We start from the raw sequence: 19,174 nt of genomic DNA on the forward strand, positions 1-19,174 counted from the left end.
TCCAGCACCTGGGAAAGCTTTCTATTATTATGGGTGTGTACAGAAATTGACTGCCCACATATTATCTCTTGGTCAATGCATTCCTCTAATAAGGAGCCAAATCTACTAACAAGACTCTACAGATGTTATAGCATTGGCTAAGCTAGCTTGAAGCTATTCCACAACGCTGGCTAGCAAGCCGCTGAGGCGAGCACTACAGCTAGCCTAAAAGCTGGTGAATAATAGCTAATGTGGACGCACTCAAGACCAACAGAGAAATGCCCAGAATGTCCTTCAGTGGAGGTAGGGTGAATTTGGCTGGCTGGACCACAAATGCAAATGGATTAAAATGAGAAAAAGAAAATGACAACCGCAAGAATGCACACACAAAACCCTGCCTGCTTCACTCTCCACATAATGGAATTCAGCACCAAGTCTCTGCAATGGACAGCATTAATCATGTGCACACACACACACACACACACACACACACACACACACACACACACACACACACACACAGGCCAGCAGCATGGCGGAACACATGCTCCCTAGTCCCTACTGAATCCAGAAGTGTTTTGATGTGTTCCAAATGACCCTGTATTCCCTATAGTGCATTACTTTTTAAAGAAGGGCAAAAAAAATGAATAAATGTTGTCACATACCCAACACTAACCGCTAGACTACATGCCGCCCTAATGTGCACTACATAGGGAATAGGGGTCCATTTAGGATGCAGCCCTTGACTGGCTAAGTGAATAGAAGCTATAAAATGGCCAGAGCTGCAGTGGCCTCACTGACACCCAACTACTCAGCCCCATGGCTCAGATGACTGAACAGTTTGAACAACTGTTGCAAATAACATTTCTAATGTGAACCCAATGATATTTCACAAGATATAGGCTTAACTAAACATGTGATTATCGAGGTCATGACATTTAAATACTGGCATAAAAATTGTATTTCCACAGTCATAAAAAGTGCCATTGAAAATTATAAATGAATGTAATTTTCCTGTGTTTTGCTACATTTTGCAGGAAAACATAGACTACGGCCAACAACACTGAAATAATACCTGAAAACTGAAGAGATTCTACATTGACGTTGATATTTGTTGAATCAGGAGTTTAAGTGCTGGGCTATTTTTTTTAATTTAACTTCTTTGGGATAGGGGGCAGTATTTTCCCGGCCGGATAAAAAACGTACCCGATTTAATCTGGTTACTACTCCTGCCCAGAAACTAGAATATGCATATAATTAGTAGATTTGGATAGAAAACACCCTAAAGTTTCTAAAACTGTTTGAATGGTGTCTGAGTATAACAGAACTCATACGCATAAAAATGGATTTTAAACAGCGTTTGACATGCTTCTAAGTACGGTAATGGAATATTTTGAATTTTTTTGCCACGAAATGCGCGTCACCCTTCGGATAGTGACCTGAACGCACGAACAAAACGGAGGTATTTGGATATAACTATGGATTATTTGGAACCAAAACAACATTTGTTGTTGAAGTAGAAGTCCTGGGAGTGCATTCTGACGAAGAACAGCAAAGGTAATCCAATTTTTCTAATAGTAATTCTGAGTTTAGGTTGTCCCAAACTTGGTGGGTGTCAAATTAGCTAGCCGTGATGGCCGAGCTATCTACTCAGAATATTGCAAAATGTGCTTTCGCCGAAAAGCTATTTTAAAATCAGACATAGCGATTGCATAAAGGAGTTCTGTATCTATAATTCTTAAAATAATTATGTATTTTGTCAACGTTTATCATGAGTAATTTAGTAAATTCACCGGAAGTTTTCGGTGGTTATGCTAGTTCTGAACATCACATGCTAATGTAAAAAGCTGGTTTTTGATATAAATATGAACTTGATTGAACAAAACATGCATGTATTGTATAACATAATGTGCTAGGAGTGTCATCTGATGAAGATCATCAAAGGATAGTGCTGCATTTAGCTGTGGTTTGGGTTTATGTGACATATATGCTTGCTTGGAAAATGGCTATGTACTCTCCTAACATAATCTAATGTTTTGCTTTCGCTGTAAAACCTTTTTGAAATCGGACAATGTGGTTAGATTAATGAGAGTCTTATCTTTAAAATGGTGTAAAATAGTTGATTGAGAAAATTGAATTGTGGTATTTTAGTTGGTTTTGTATTTCGCGCCGTGCGATGCCATTGGCTGTTGGCTAGGGGTTCCACAGGCGGAACGGGGTTCCGCTAGCAGAACGTCTGTCCTCAACAGGTTAACTAGGCAAGTCAGTTAAGAACAAATTCTTATTTTCAATGACGGCCGAGCAGCAGTGGGTTAACTGCCTTGTTCAGGGGCAGAACGACAGATTTGTACCTTGTCATAAGCATGTGTCCCTTTGCTTCCCTGATAGCCTGACATCTTCTGACTACGGTTGTCTTCTTATGGATGGAAAATGGGCACCATCAAATTCAAGTCTGGACCTCAAAGCATGGGTTGGACATGGTTGAGGGAACAGAACCGAAAATGGAATAAAAAATTGAATAAATTAATTTCTCATCCACTACACACATAATACCCCATAATGACAAATTGAAAACATGTTTTTAGAAATGTTTGCTAATTTATTGAAAATGAAATACAAAAATGTAATTTACATAAGAATTCACATCCCTGAGTCAATACTTTGTAGGATCACTTTTGACAGCTATTAGAGCTGTAAGTCTTTAAGAGCTTTCCACACCTGGACTGTGCAACATTTGACAAATTATTATTTTCAAAATACTTAAAGCTCTATCAATTTTGTTGTTTATCATTGCTAGACAACCATTTTCAGGTCTTGCCATAGATTTAAGTCAAAACTAACTCGAGCACTCAGGAACATTCACTTTCTTCTTGGTAAGCAACTCCAGTGTAGATTTGGCTTTGTATACTGCTCAAAAAAATAAAGGGAACACTTAAACAACACATCCTAGATCTGAATGAAAGAAATAATCTTATTAAATACTTTTTTCTTTACATAGTTGAATGTGCTGACAACAAAATCACACAAAAATAATCAATGGAAATCCAATTTATCAACCCATGGAGGTCTGGATTTGGAGTCACACTCAAAATTAAAGTGGAAAACCACACTACAGGCTGATCCAACTTTGATGTAATGTCCTTAAAACAAGTCAAAATGAGGCTCAGTAGTGTGTGTGGCCTCCACGTGCCTGTATGACCTCCCTACAACGCCTGGGCATGCTCCTGATGAGGTGGCGGATGGTCTCTCCTGAGGGATCTCCTCCCAGACCTGGACTAAAGCATCCGCCAACTCCTGGACAGTCTGTGGTGCAACGTGGTGTTGGTGGATGGAGCGAGACATGATGTCCCAGATGTGCTCAATTGGATTCAGGTCTGGGGAACGGGCGGGCCAGTCCATAGCATCAATGCCTTCCTCTAGCAGGAACTGCTGACACACTCCAGCCACATGAGGTCTAGCATTGTCTTGCATTAGGAGGAACCCAGGGCCAACCGCACCAGCATATGGTCTCACAAGGGGTCTGAGGATCTCATCTCGGTACCTAATGGCAGTCAGGCTACCTCTGGTGAGCACATGGAGGGCTGTGCGGTCCGCCAAAGAAATGCCACCCCACACCATGACTGACCCACCACCAAACCGGTCATGCTGGAGGATGTTGCAGGCAGCAGAACGTTCTCCACGGCGTCTCCAGACTCTGTCACGTCTGTCACGTGCTCAGTGTGAACCTGCTTTCATCTGTGAAGAGCACAGGGCGCCAGTGGCGAATTTGCCAATCTTGGTGTTCTCTGGCAAATGCCAAACGTCCTGCACGGTGTTGGGCTGTAAGCACAACCCCCACCTGTGGACGTAGGGCCCTCATACCACCCTCATGGAGTCTGTTTCTGACCGTTTGAGCAGACACATGCACATTTGTGGCCTGCTGGAGGTCATTTTTCAGGGCTCTGGCAGTGCTTCTCCTGCTCCTCCTTGCACAAAGGCGGAGGTAGCGGTCCTGCTGCTGGGTTGTTGCCCTCCTACGGCCTCCTCCACGTCTCCTGATGTACTGGCCTGTCTCCTGGTAGCGCCTCCATGCTCTGGACACTACGCTGACAGACACAGCAAACCTTCTTGCCATAGCTCGCATTGATGTGCCATCCTGGATGAGCTGCACTACCTGAGCCACTTGTGTGGGTTGTAGACTCCGTCTCATGCTACCACTAGAGTGAAAGCACCGCCATTCAAAAGTGACCAAAACATCAGCCAGGAAGCATAGGAACTGAGAAGTGGTCTGTGGTCCCCACCTGCAGAACCACTCCTTTATTGGGGGTGTCTTGCTAATTGCCTATAATTTCCACCTGTTGTCTATTCCTTTTGCACAACAGCATGTGAAATGTATTGTCAATCAGTGTTGCTTCCTAAGTGGACAGTTTGATTTCACAGAAGTGTGATTGACATGGAGTTACATTGTGTTGTTTAAGTGTTCCCTTTATTTTTTGAGCAGTGTATTTTAGTTACGGTCCTGCTGAAAGGTGAATTTATCTCCCAGTGTTTGGTGGAAAGCAGACTGAACCAGGTTTTCCTCTAGGATTTTGCCTGTGCTTAGCTCCATTACGTTTATTTTTTTTCATCCTGAAAAACTTCCCAGTCCTTAACGATTAAAAGCATAGCCATAACATGATGCAGCCACCACTATACATGAAAATATGGAGAGTAGTAGTGTGTTGTATTGGATTTGACCTAAACATAACACTTTGTATTCAGGACAAAAAGTGAATTACTTTGTCATATTTTTTTGCAGTGTTACTTTAGTGCCATTTTGCCAACATAATGCAATTTTTTTAATATTGTTATTCTGTACAGGCTTCCTTCTTTTCACAGTCAATAAGGTTACTATTATGGAGTAGCTACAATATTCTTGATCCATCCTCAGTTCTCTCCTATCACAGTCATTAAACTTTGTAACTGTTTTAAAGTCACCATTGGCCTCATTGTGAAATCACTGTGCAGTTTCCTTCCTCTCCGACAACTGAGTTAGGAAAGTTTTAAATGTCACATGCACAAGAACAGTGAAATGCTGCAGAAATGTTTTGGTACCTTTCCCCAGACCTGCGCAATGAAACAATCCTGTCTTGGAGTTCTACAGACAATTCATTCCACCTCATGGCTTGGTTTTTGCTCTGACATGCACTGTTAACTGTGGAACCTTATACAGGCAGTTGTGTGCCTTCCTAATTATTATTTTTTATTTTACCAGGTAAGTTGACTGAGAACACATTCTCATTTACAGCAACAACCTGGGGAATAGTTACAGGGGAGAGGAGGGGGATGAATGAGCCAATTGTAAGCAATTGTAAATCATGTCCAATCAATTGAATTTACCACAGGTGGACTCCAATTAAGTTGTAGAAACATCTTGAGGATGATCAATGGAAACAGGATGCACCTGAGCTCAATTTGGAGTGTCATAGCAAAGGGTCCGAATACTTAAGGAAATAAGGTGTTTAAACATTTTAATACATTTGTCAAAATTTCTAAAAACCTGTTTTTTCCATGTCATTATGGGGTATTGTGTGTAGATTGAGGGGGAAAAAACTATTGACTCCATTTTAAAACAAAGCTATAACATAACAAAATGTGGGAAAAGCCAAGGGGTTTGAATTACTTTCGGAATGCACTGTACACAGGGCTCTTTCCATGACAGACTGACCAGGTGAATCCTTGTGAAAGCTATGTTCCCTTATTGATGTCACTTGTTAAATCCACTTCAATCAGTGTAGATGGGGAGGAGTCAGGTTAAAGAACGATTTTTAAGCCTGGAGACAATTGAGACATGGATTGTGTATGTGTGCCACTCAAGAGTGTGAATGGGCAAGACAACATATTTAAGTGCCTTTGAACGGGGTATGGAAGTAGGTGCCAGGCGCACCAATTTGAGTGTGTCAAGAACTACAACGCTGCTGGGTTTTTCACGCTCAACAGTTTCCCATGTGTATCAAGAACGGTCCACCACCCAAAGGACATCCAGCCAACTTGACAACTGTGGGACGCATTGGAGTCAACATGGGCCAGCATCCCTGTGGACTGCTTCCGACACCTTGTAGAGTCAATGTGGCGACGAATTGATGCTGTTCTGAGGGCAAAAGAGGGGTGTACAACTCAACATTAGGAAGGTGTTTCTAATGTTTGCTATACTCAGTGTATGATCACAAGTCATACACTATATACACAAAAGTATGTGGATACCCCTTCAAATTAGTGGATTCGGCTATTTCAGCCACAACGGTTGCTGACAGGTGTATAAAACCGAGCACACCGCCATGCAATCCCCATAGACAAACATTGGCAGTAGAATGGCCTTACTGAAGAGCTCAGTGACTTTCAACGTGGCACCGTCATAGGATGCCACCTTTCCAACAAGTCAGTTCGTCAAATTTCTGTCCTGCTAAAGCTGCCCCGGTCAACTCTAAGTGCTGTTATTGTGAAGTGGAAACATCTAGGAGCAACAACGGCTCAGCCGCAAAGTGGTAGGCCTCACAAGCTCACAGAACGGTACCGCAGAGTGCTGAAGTGCGTAAGCACATCTGTCCTCGATTGCAACACTCACTACTGATTTCCAAACGGCATCTGGAAGCAACTTCAACACAAGAACTGTTCATCGGGAGCTTCATGATATCAGTTTCCATGGCCGAGCAGGCACACACAAGCTGAAGATCACCATGCGCAATGCCAAGCGTCGGCTGGAGTGGTGTAAAGCTCACTGCCATTGGACTCTGGAGCAGTTAAAACGTGTTTTCTGGAGTGATGAATCACGCTTCACCATCTGGCAGTTCAATGGACACATCTGAGTTTGGCGGATGCCAGGAGACCGCTACCTGCCCCAATGCGTAGGTCAACTGTAAAGTTGGGTGGAGAAGGAATAATGGTCTTGGGCTGTTTTTCATGGTTCGAGCTAGGCCCCTTAGTTCCAGTGAACGGACATTATACGCTACAGCATACAATGACATTCTAGACGATTCTGTGCTCCAACTTTGTGGCAACAGTTTGGGGAAGACCCTTTCCTGTTTCAGCATGACCATGCCCCCCATGCACAAAGCGAGGTCCATACTGAAATGGTTTGTCGAGATTGGTGTGGAAGAACTTGACTGGCCTGCACAGAGCCAACCTCAAAACCATAGAACAACTTTGGGATGAATTGAAACACCGACTGCGAGCCAGGCCTAATTGATGTGCCCTTGAGAAAGGCACTTAACCCGAATTGTTGCAATATTTGCCGTTAATAATGGCAGACCCTGGCCTTAACCGCACTACCTGTTGGCTTAAATGAGTGCCAGAGGACAAAGTTTGTAACATGGCTCGAGCACCTTTCACGAGGTGCTGAAACCCCTTATTCTTCTCTACCACTGAGAATAGGGGCATATCTGTAGATATAGACATACCTATCGCTCTTGCAATTTCTTTGGTCCGTTCAGAATCCTCTGTGAAGGGCTGCCGCTTGAATGGAGAGGGGAGACGAAGACATTGTTTTTTTTGCGTTTCCGTCTTGCTCTGGTGGTAGGAATACTGGGGTGATGTCGGCGTAAATGTGTCAACATGTTTGAGGTGTTGGCAGCTGCATAGGCTATTCTCGTTGAGCAGTGGCGACATACTCTAAGGTCTATCGCCGTTGTAATCTACTTGGAAGTAAACATTTAAACAATGGAGAATCCTCCTGGTTTATCGATCCCACCACTCGCCATTGTACAGAACTAGTTCCCGGCTGCGCCTCACAAAAGGACAGTTTGAAATGAGTCAATTAAGATTAGAATTTGATTACAGCATGCGGACAGGTTCTAGTTATTTTAATGGAATAGCCTGAAAGGTTTTTTCAGCTGATTTACTCAAGAGGCATACAACGCAGCATAGGCACTGTTTTTGGGTGTTATTTTAAAAAAAAATATTAAATACCGGTATTCATTCGGATTTACAGTGCTGAACGAACCGAGGTCGCAGCACCAAACGGTTCAGTACAAATGTGTACCGTTGCACCCCAAATTAAAACACTTTGAAAATGTTCTAGAGCATACACTGATATCTATTAATTAAAATGATAACACAATTTATAGAATCCAATTGCGTTAACATCAGGAAATCTGATGTGAAACCTGCCCTGTACATTGCACTCTGTATGAAAATCCCTTAGGAATGCATCACGTCCAAAAAAGAGGTACAGGTAACCCATTTTCACAAAATGCCTTCATAATGAGTGCACCAAACTTTACTTAAAGCTAGAAAAAGTCTAAACAATAATGCTTAGCTATTGCTGATTTAACCATAGGGTCATAGACATTTATAGAGATCACAATGTTGTATCTGTCCCATTATGGAGTCTGACTTCACAGGCACCACCATTTTGAAGTAGTCAATTTCCTCCTTCTACTACTACTTCTATGAGTTGGTAAAAAAAACTTAAAGGGTGCATACTGCCACCTGGAGTGTGTTATTTGAACCAGTATAAAGTCAAGGTTGGCGATTTACTGCCACCTACAGTTATGGAATATTCGCACACCCAGTATAATTGACTAATGTCTCCTGACGACCTGCAGAGAATTATGTGATCATTCCTTAACCCATAGGTAGGCCCACCCGATGGACTACTTCAAAATGGTTAAAGTCCTCAATGGCACAGCCCATGCTAAAACAGGATTTTGGGCACTAGCGTCCTCTATTACATCTCTATGCCATAAGGTACACATTTTCTGATATGGCCGCCAGCTAAATATTGCTATGCAACAGACTAAAAGTGACAACTATAAAACCAATACACTACTCGATGTGAATCTCTTGAACTTGTATTATTTCCCAGTATGACCAATTTCCCTAAAACAAGTAGCCTATGTAGTTCTACCATTTGTAACATTGTTGTTTCAATGTTGAGTCTACGTAAATCATTAGCTATGAATGGCAAAATGTAACCAAATCCCATGGTTTTTAAGATGAGATCCACCCAATAGAATGTTCCATTGTTGTTTAATAGTCATTTTCAATGAGCATGTGAACATTCCAACTTGTCTCAACATTCCTTAAATCAGCCTGCAAACATTCTATTGCATAAACTCCCAATCAACAAGATAAATAAAAGTGTAAGAAAACATAGAAAGCACCTTTTTTTGGAGAGGATATCATATCTATTTGATCAGGGGCTTGTGGGGAACAATTTAATACCGTCAAACCACCCCAAAGTGGACAAATCTCTAATCAAGGACAGATTTAGACCTGGGACACCAGGTGGGTGCAATTCATTATCAGGTAGAACAGAAAACCAGCAGCACTCTGGATCTCCAGACTGGGATTTGAATACCCCTGGAATACAGTTGCTCTGACCCTCTTCATAAGGCTTTTCTTCCAGTAAAGAAAATGACATCTACACAAACACACAATAGGTTACCTTGGCAACAAGCATCTGTTGCTGGGCCTCGATCTGCTGCTGTTGCCGTGTGGCCATCTCCTGCAGCTCCGAGAGTGTGAGCTCCACGCGGGGGTTCCCCACCTACACACAGAGAGAGAGGGAAAAAGAGACCATAGAAAGTGAGAGAGGGGGAGAGAGCGAGAAAGGGAGAGAAGAAAAAAAACAGGGAGAGAAAGAGAGAAGGGAGTGGCAGAGAGCAAAAGAAGGGATAGGTGGAGAGAGAGAGAGAGAGCAGAAGAGTGGTAAAGAAAGAGAGAGGGAAAGAAAAGGAGTGGTGGGAGAGAGATAAGGGAAAGAGAAAAAAGGGAGATAGACATTAGTAGGGATGTTCTGATGTGTTATCCATTTGTTTATCTCCTCAGCCCTGAAGAGGAATTCTGCATCCCAAATGGCACCCTTTCCCCTATAGCCCAGGGATCTAGTCAAAAGTAGTGCACTATAGGGATAAGGGTGCCATTTGGAATGAAGCCGAAGAGCCAGAGCACATTGGCTCAGCCAGAAAAAGAAAATGAGCTACAGCGGTCAGCAGCAGACCCATAATCTAGATAGAAAAAAACCACACTAACTGCGGGGAGGACAATCAAAGCATAGAGATCGCCCAGTGCTGGGATGGTCATTATTTCAGTAGTGGGTGTACACAGTACAGCCTACAAACAATTAGCCCAAGGCAGCTTTTGCACAGAAGTTTGTTTTGGGACACTGCAAAATGTTGCCTGTGTGTATATCTATTTATATCTATCAATCCATTCATTAATCTATTTACTCATTAAAAAAAAATTACAGTTCAATGCAGGTTATATAATAGATGTGGTCCTGTGTGGCTCAGTTAGTAGAGAATGGCGCTTGCAACTCCATGATTGTGAGTTTGATTCCCACTGGCGCCATCCATATGAAAACGTATGTACAAACTACTGTAAGTGGTATATATATTGCTAAATGGCATGTTGTAGATCGGTGTTCCCCAACTGGCGGCCCGTGGGCCAAATTCGGCCTGTGGGTGATTTTATTTAAACTGTTGGACATAAAAGACTAAAAATACCAGCAAATCAGCTCCAAGTTATTTTGATTTTGGAAATCTGTTCCCAAGTATTTCCACACATAATAGAGAGATATACACTACATGACCAAAAGTATGTGGACACCTGCTCGTCGAACATTTCATTCCAAAATCATGGGCATTAATACGGAGTTGATCCCCCCTTTGCTGCTATAACAGCCTCCACTCTTTTGTGAAGGCTTTCCACTAGATGTTGGAACATTGCTGCGGGGACTTGCTTCCATTCAAACACAAGAGCATTAGCAAGGCCAGGCTCTGATGTTGGGCGATTAGGCCTGGCTGATAGTCTGCGTTCCAATTCATCCCAAAGGTGTTCGATGGGGTTGAGGGCTCTGTGCAGGCCGGTCAAGGTCTTCCACACCGATCTCGACAAACCATTTCTGTATGGACCTTGCTTTTTGCACGGGGGCATTGTCATGCTGAAACAGGAAAGGGGCTGCCCCAAACTGTTGACACAAAGTTGGAAGCACAGAATCGTCTAGAATAGCATTGTATGATGTCGCATTAACATTTCTCTTCAATGAAACTAAGCCTTAATCATGAAAAACAGGCACAGACCATTATTCCTCCTCCACCAAACTTTACAGTTGGCACTATGCATTGGGGCAGGTAGCGTTCTCCTGACATCCGCCAAACTCTGATTTGTCCATCAGACTGCCAGATGGAGAACCATGATTCATCACTTCAGAGAACACGTTTCCACTGCTCCAGAGTCCAAAGGTGGCAAGCTTTACACTACACCAGCCGACGCTTCAGATTGTGCATGGTGATCTTAGGCTTGTGTGCAGCTGCTCGGCCTTGGAAAGCATTTCATGAAGCTCCCGACGAATAGAGATTTGACGAACTGACTTGTTGGACAGGTGGCATCCTATGACGGTGCCGCATTGAAAGTCACTGAGCACTTCAGTAAGGCCATTCTACTGCCAATGTTTGTCTATGGATATTGCATGGCTGTTTGCTCCATTTTATACACCTATCAGCAACGGGTATGGCTGAAATAGCCAAATCCACAAAATTTGAAGGGGTGTCCACATACTTTGTATATATAGTGTATGTGATTGCAAACAAATGTAAGGTATGAAATTATTATGTTTTCAATCTAATTTTATTTGTCACATGCTTTGCAAACAACAAGTGTAGACTAAGAGTGAAATGCTTACTTACGGCCCTTCCCAACAATACAGAGAGCAAGAAAATAGGGAAATGATAAGTAAAACGTGTAATAATAAATACACAATGAGTTACAATTACTTGGCTATATACACGGGGTACCAGTCAAATATGATATCTGTTTGGGCTTCTTGGGGTCAATTTGCAATCAACTAATTATGTTACAGCCCCCTAACCATCCACTCGTGAAAAAAAAATCTTCCTTATTTTAGTCTAATGCAGCCATACTCAACAGGAGCACCGTGGTCCGGATCTAGACCGGGGTCAATATGGACTGCCGCAAACGACTTCACTCAATTTAGCAGCCGGGTGAATCGCGGCTGTGAGAGCAACAGTATCAGTCTCTTTACACAGACGGAGCTCAGTTCCTATCACAACATCACGCGGGGCAGCGACAGGGTCGCTATGGCAATGGGGCACTGGGAGGGGCACGGACAAGGATAATTGGATTAAGCACATGTTCCCGAAGGCCAGAACTCGGGGGAAAAAAAGAATTCCTGTGTTCTCCGACTGTGTCCTGGTGGAACAGAGCCTCTATCGGTTCAGAGGTCAAGTCAAACCTTCTTCTCGTCCCGACTTCAAACCAGCCGGGTTGTGGAAACAAATACCTTTCTTGAAGTCAAATGGCCATAGGTGGGTAACACAAACACACCTAAAGCTGCATACACAAAGATGTAAACTGTGTTTAGACAGTAATGCATCCTCTTCAAAGCACATAGCTGAACATGGATAAACCTTATTGAAAGAGTATAGCTACCTCCAAAGGTGTTGCCTGGCTTCGGTAGAGCCTCAGAGCCAAAGGCAGTATTGAAATGGCAAAGAACCCCTAGCCAGGGCCTATGGAAAGTGTATTGAAAAAGGGGAGACTAAATGTCATGGTTGTCCTACACACATCAAACAGCACACTATAGTTCAGCAAGATATGAAGGAAAATGTGGAAATCAAGACAACTGTGTGTCGTTGTCTACTTTGTTCTGCTCTTTGGTCTTCTGAAAATGGTGTGCAAACTTCACAGACCCTTACCAAATCTGGGGCCGTATGTATGAAGCTTTCAGAGTAGGATTGCTGACCTAGGATCAGGTCAACCTCTGTCCATATAATCTTATTTGTTGACAAAACTGATCCTAACTTCGCGCTCCTAATCTGAGACTCTTGATACATAAGGCCACAGGTCCTTCGAAGTGTAAAAAAGACATGACGATAAAAAGGGTTGCAGTGACGAAAGACAATGTTGAGTTCTGTTTGGCTAGACAGATTAGGGAGGGGGCAGAACGTCAGGAGGGGAAAGACCGATCCTACAAAAGAAAATGTAATTCTGCCACTTTCTTAAGTGATAGGATGGGGGAAAAGAATTTGCCAATCTATATAAGGCATCACAATAAGTACAAGCTCTGGCTGATGTAAAACCAAGGGGTAAAACCAATCCAGGTCTGTTCACTATGCTCCTTTCAGAATTCCCTGATAAATTAGTCCACATGGAAAACTAAAGGAATAGGAACCGTAAATAACTTCAAATCGGAAATACATTTCTTTCCATGACAGAATAAAAAATAAAAAATAAACATTTTGTACTGACCAATGTAGACTTTAACTTCAGAGTTACACATCAAAGTTTGTGTGTGTGCCTGTGTCCCGTTAACGCTCTGGAATTATCCAGTAAAAAATTGGGAATGGCTCAGAGACCACAATGTCACTGGACGGTTACCAATTGCCAATTGCCTTATTAGATTAAAATGGAGGGTCCACCCACTGGAAATCCTTCTGAAAAAGCCGGACTAGAGAAAGCTACATTTGGGTAATCCCATGGTAACAGAATTATGCTGAGAATCAGATATTGCGCTTTAAAATGTATACCAAACAAAAATCATTGATTTCAAAGTTTAGTTTAACAAACCATATGCACGAGGACTACTTTCATAAATTTCCACAGAAAATTTTACAAAAACAATTTTTCAGGAAGTACTGTGCAGATACAAAGTTAGGTAACAGAATTAAACTGAGGAACATTTTACCGTTATCCTGTTACTGAACTTTGCATCTGCCCAATTTTGCCAGTAAATACATTTTTTTTAATGGATTTACTGTGTAAATTGTTCAAAGTAGTCATTGTGCATAGAGATGTATGGCTTGTTAAATTTTGAAATCAATGTTTTTTTGTGTGGCATACATTTTTTAAGTAAAACATCAGTCTCTGCGTAATTCCGTTACTGTGGAATTGCCCATTTCTAATCCCAAGCAGACTCAACACACTGGCTACATCTTGATTATCCCTCTTTCCTCCCAAAGTTTGCACTTGTTCACTTCCCTTTACTGATTTAAGAGGAAATGACTGGTATAAGAAATATGGTTTGTGCTAAGTAGTGAACGGGTATACATTTCAGGAGAAAATAGATATTATTGGAATGCATCCACTGTTGTGCCATTGTTCATTATGCTGTCCGTCTTTACCTGAAGAGAGTGGGGCAAGGCAGGGGAGCAGGGAAGAGCTGAAATCAAGAACTAGTAACGAGTTAGCGAGGCAGGAAAAAAAAAAAACATGGAAAAGAGATGGGGGTTGATTTTTTGGGATATGCTAGCCAGCTGCCAATAGTCCTAGTCTCTGTCCCACACACACATCTGATTCCCTGTCCACATTTGGAATTCAGCACCAGGTTTCACAGAGCGACCAAGATCCACACAACAGTTTGACACAGAAATCCAAAACGACCTGCTTGTGCCATTCAAACTTTTGACAATTTCCTTGTCATCACAGTGCCACTTCTACCGACTATGTTTGTTCTCCTATTGCATCACTATTACTGAATAAATCACATCACGATCAATCACCATATTATACTTGTAATCTCTTTATTGAGTGCAGACTTGCTTTTGTTTTGAGAGACAGGTAGAAAAAGTTCAAACCGTTAGAAAAGCTCTCTCGTTGAGATATCGGGCTATTCTTCAATGTTGAAAAGGTACACGTCTGTAGATGCTCTACAAAGTCCATAACATGTCAACTGCACGTCGGTTGTCTTTCAACCAGAACGTGTCTGTAGTCCATCTACAAACTATCACTAGACTATCAACAGCTTTATTTCTGCAGAGCAGCATAGTGTCTGTAAATATACTACAAATGCACACAGTCCCGAGTTGGCTGCGTGGTTCAGATGGAGGGTTGAGATCGCCTTACCTCCCAAGTGTTTCCCCAGCTTCAGTTGAGTGAATCCCGGGTGCGTGTATATGTGGGCTCTGCCTCACAGACAGGAGGGATGGAGTGGACGATAGTAGTGGGAGAGGGGACTGACTCAACTCAGGCAGGATGTGCCCCACACACACAGAAAGCCACTGGCACGCAGAACCACGCTCCAGTGCATCCGGGAAACACAGCCTCACTGATGAGGCCCACGGGAAAAATAAACACACACACACACACACACAGACCACCGAAAGGAGAGTGAGAGAATGTCTGGGTGAAATTGAGAGAAAGGAAGAGAGAGCGAGAGGGAGGGAGGGGGGCTGAGAGAAAGAGAAGGGGACCACCATGAGTATAGAGAGGAGAGGAGAGAGAGAGGGAAAGCCATGTCTTACCCTCCCAATCTCTAAAGGGCATGTGTCCCCTGGGGATTATAGAGCTCCTCTCTCTCCCTGGGCCTAGTCACCCGTGTGTGTGTGTGTGTGTGTGTGTGTGTGTGTGTGTGTGTGTGTGTGTGTGTGTGTAGTTTCGTTGCTTGTGTAAGTGTCATGAGTGTGAGAAAGTGTGCGCTTGCATGTGTGTTTGTGAGAGAGGGAGTAACTGTGTGTGTGCGCACGTGTTTGTGTTACACTTTTTCAGAGAGCTTCCCACATGTGGGCTGAGCAGCGAAAAGCCCCTTGCTCGACCAGAGCCCCGCGGATAACCACAACACTGATCCTCTTAGGACCGTTATGTCATCATACTGCCCTAATCCTCCAAACTACACAGGAGAGTACTGCGCTTCCTTATACATTCAAGGTTAACACACACAGGCTAGTGGGCAACATGCTATGGATCAGGGGTAATGTTTGTTTAGTTTGTCAGTGGGGTGGGGGGGAACAGGAGGGCAAGATGGATGGGGTTTACTGAGTGCATGGAGATTTGAAGAGTTGCCCAACAATGGGATGTCATCCGATTATATGGCCAAACAAATAGGCTATAGAAGCATTTGTGGACAGGACACCCCCTGCTCTGCCTAAAGTAGGAGAATGTGCGCACACAATATTATTCTGTACAATGTGTGGGGATATACACGCGCACACGCACACACACACACACACACACACACACACTTTGAGGGGGCAGAGGGAACTGATCCTAGATCTGTACTAGGTCTACAGGAAACATGTAGTTTGAGCGAGAGTCAGACTTGGTGGATTGTGTTCTGGCAGCACCCTCTAGGGTTGTATTCACTAGGGACCAAACGGAAGCAAATGGACCGAAACAGGGAGGGACCTAACTGAACTACCTGAAGAAACACTCGTAAAACGTTTTGCCATGGTTTGCACTAATAAATACAACCCAGGGGACACCCACCTGAGGAGACACGCTCTACCGGTGAGCTAGCGTTAGCCCTGTCTGGCTAATCAGCTCCCTAGCCGACAGTCCACCTTCCCTAGCTAAAACGCAACACTGCTCCCTGTAGTATTCACACACAAACTGACATGCTCGCACATCCATGAACATCCACATGCATGTGCACACGCAAACACATCTGGATCATGAATAGTCGGAGAATGTATGCCAAAGGGACCAGATGAGGCAATGTGGTGTGTCGCGATGCGGTCATCACAAGAGTATATAAACAAATAAACAACACCATCTTGTGCCGCAATGGTTTTTTTCCGCCCCCCCTTAAGGTTACATTAGTTCCGCTTCCTCAAGCACAGCTCTCCCCATTCTGGAATCTGGGACAGATGGTTAGGGAGTGAGGGGGCATGCCAGAGGCTGCTGTTATCATGGAGCCATTCTCTAACAAATGCATGCATGCACACTAGTGTGCGCGGGTCAGCTGTTTGATCACCCGCACCCAATAACCCATCTGCAACCGCCCGACTATATGTGATAAAGTGATAATTTGAGGCCCTCACCAAACTCTAACCCGCTAATATAGAAAATGCGCTGTAGGCTACAGTCAGAGATGGCAGAATTATATATTTTTTTTACAGGGGGTGCAAGAGTTTTGGGGGGCTGATTTACATACACCGAGTATACCAAACATTAGGGACACCTTCCTAACATTGAGTTGCATATTCACTTTTTCTGCCTGTTCCCAAAAGTATTTGGTGATCGGTGGGTAGGCTATTTGGCGCGCATACAGTTCGGCCCTAAAGCGTAGACTTGGGCACTAATGACAGATGGCATTAAATAACGAAATAAAATAAACTCAAATGTAGCCTATAGATATAAATTGCAAAAGAATGATAAATCCATAAAAGGTATTGTTTTCTCTTTATTTAACCCACCCTTCATCCACACAATATTTAATTACACTAAACCCGCCTGCCCAGCGGCTATAACCGCAGCAACGGTGGGTTATGAGTTAACCTGTGCATCACTAATGCGCACACACACACACACACACACACACACACACACACACACACACACACACACACACACACACACACACACACACACACACACACACACACACACACACAAGTTTACTAATGCCAGAAAGTGGGACTGCTATGGGAGTCATTTAGTGCAGTTATGTGAAAGAGGGTGACTGACATGCATTGAGTGTTTCCAAGAAAGTCTTCATTTGTCAAACCGTCATTGAAATGAGCGTGGATTTTAGCACATAAGTGCCCATGCGCAAAAGCTCACGTCTGATACGTCAAAGTTTCGTAACTGCCTTAACCAGGATGCATCACATCCGGCTGTGATTGTGTGCCGCCCTATGCGAATCCCAATGGGCCCAGCATCGTCCGGGTTTGGCCGGGGTAGGCCGTCATTGTAAATAAGAATTTGTTCTTATCTGACTTGCCTTGTGAAATGAAAAGTGTATAAGAGTTCGTTGCTCGATAATTCTAACTTCATCGTTCATGTGCACGTCATCTGAAATCAACATAATACATGCACAGCTTTTTTCAGGCTTTTTTCAGGTACATGCACAGCTTTTTTCAGGTCTCTCCAGAGATGTTGGATCAGGTTCAAGTCTGGGCTCTGGCTGGGCCACCCACTCCTGTGTTGTCTTGGCTGTGTGCTCAGGGTCGTTGTCCTGTTGGAAGGTGAACCTTCACCCCAGTCTGAGGTCCTGTGCGCTCTGGAGCAGGTTTTCACCAAGGATCTCTCTCTACTTTGCTCCATTCATCTTTCCCTTGATTCTGACTAGTCTCCCAGTCCCTGCCGCTGAAAAACATCCCCACAGCATGATGCTGCCAGCACCATGCTTCACCGTAGGGATGGTGCCAGGTTTCAAAGACTTCAATCTTGGTTTAATCAGACCAGAGAATCCTTTAGGTGCCTTTTAGCAAACTCTAAGCTGGCTGTCATGTGCCTTTTACTGAGGTGTTGCTTCCGTCTGGCCACTCTACTATAAAGGCCTGATCAGTGGAGTGCTGCAGAGATGGTTGTCCTTCTGGAAGGTTCTCCCATCTCCACAGAGGAACTCTGGAGCTCTGTCAGAGTGGCCATCAGATTCTTGGTCAGCTCCCTGATTGCTTGGTGAGTCTTGGTGGTTCCAAACTTCTTCCATTTAAGAATGGAGGCCACTGTGTTCTTGGGGACCTTCAATGCTGAAGACATTTTTTGGTACCCTTCCCCAGATCTGTGCCTCAACACAATCCTGTCGTCTCGGTGCTATACGGACAATTCCTTTGACCTCATGGCTTGATTTTTGCTCTAAACTTTTGGACCTTATAGGTATGTGCCTTTTCAAATCATGTCCAATCAATTGAATTACCACACGTGGCCTCCAATCAAGTTGTAGAAACAGCTCAAGGATGATCAATGGAAACAGGATGCACCTGACCAAAATGTTGAGTCTCATAGCAAAGGGTCTGAATACTTATGTAAACAAGGTCTCTCTCTCTTAGTTTAAAAAAAAAACTGTTTTTGCCATGTCAATATGGGGTATTGTGTGGAGATTGTTGAGGAATATTTTTTATTTAATCCATTTTAGAATAAGGCTGTAAAGTAACAAAATGTGGAAAAAGGGAAGGGGTCTGAATACTTTCCAAATGCACTGTATGTTTTAGGAATATAAAAAGATACTTTAAATATTATTTTTCAACATGATTTTACTGAGGCAAAAACTACTGAATGAGCTCAAAAACATGCGATGATGTATTGACTTTGATGACTGGGGTGAACATTTTTGTCCTGGCTAGCTATATAGAGTAGTTATTTGAATAACTGGAGCACGCAAAATGTCATTGACACACTGATTTTGTGAAACACTGGCACAGTGAGGGCCTAACCTCATCCCCAGGTTAATTGAGCATAACGCATATAATCCTGGCATATCAATGAATCAAAGCTGGCCTCTGTGGGAGTGAACAGAGGTAGGGAATGAACTGAAGTATTTGTTATTATTTGATCTTAG

At 43.3% G+C, this 19,174-nt stretch overlaps 1 protein-coding gene across 7 annotated transcripts in view; it reads right to left on the reverse strand.

Annotated features, from left to right (window-relative positions):
* Positions 1-19,174, reverse strand: part of ppp1r13bb (protein phosphatase 1, regulatory subunit 13Bb) — a 79,773-nt gene that overhangs the window by 25,070 nt on the left and 35,529 nt on the right. For all 7 annotated transcript variants that reach the window (XM_029733418.1, XM_029733417.1, XM_029733416.1 and 4 more), the window contains one exon: positions 9,383-9,484. In XM_029733418.1, the coding sequence (XP_029589278.1) occupies positions 9,383-9,484 (102 nt within the window). The remainder of the gene's footprint in view (positions 1-9,382; positions 9,485-19,174) is intronic.

This window comes from Salmo trutta, chromosome 35 (genome assembly GCF_901001165.1).
Source record: "Salmo trutta chromosome 35, fSalTru1.1, whole genome shotgun sequence".
NCBI lineage: Eukaryota > Metazoa > Chordata > Actinopteri > Salmoniformes > Salmonidae > Salmo > Salmo trutta.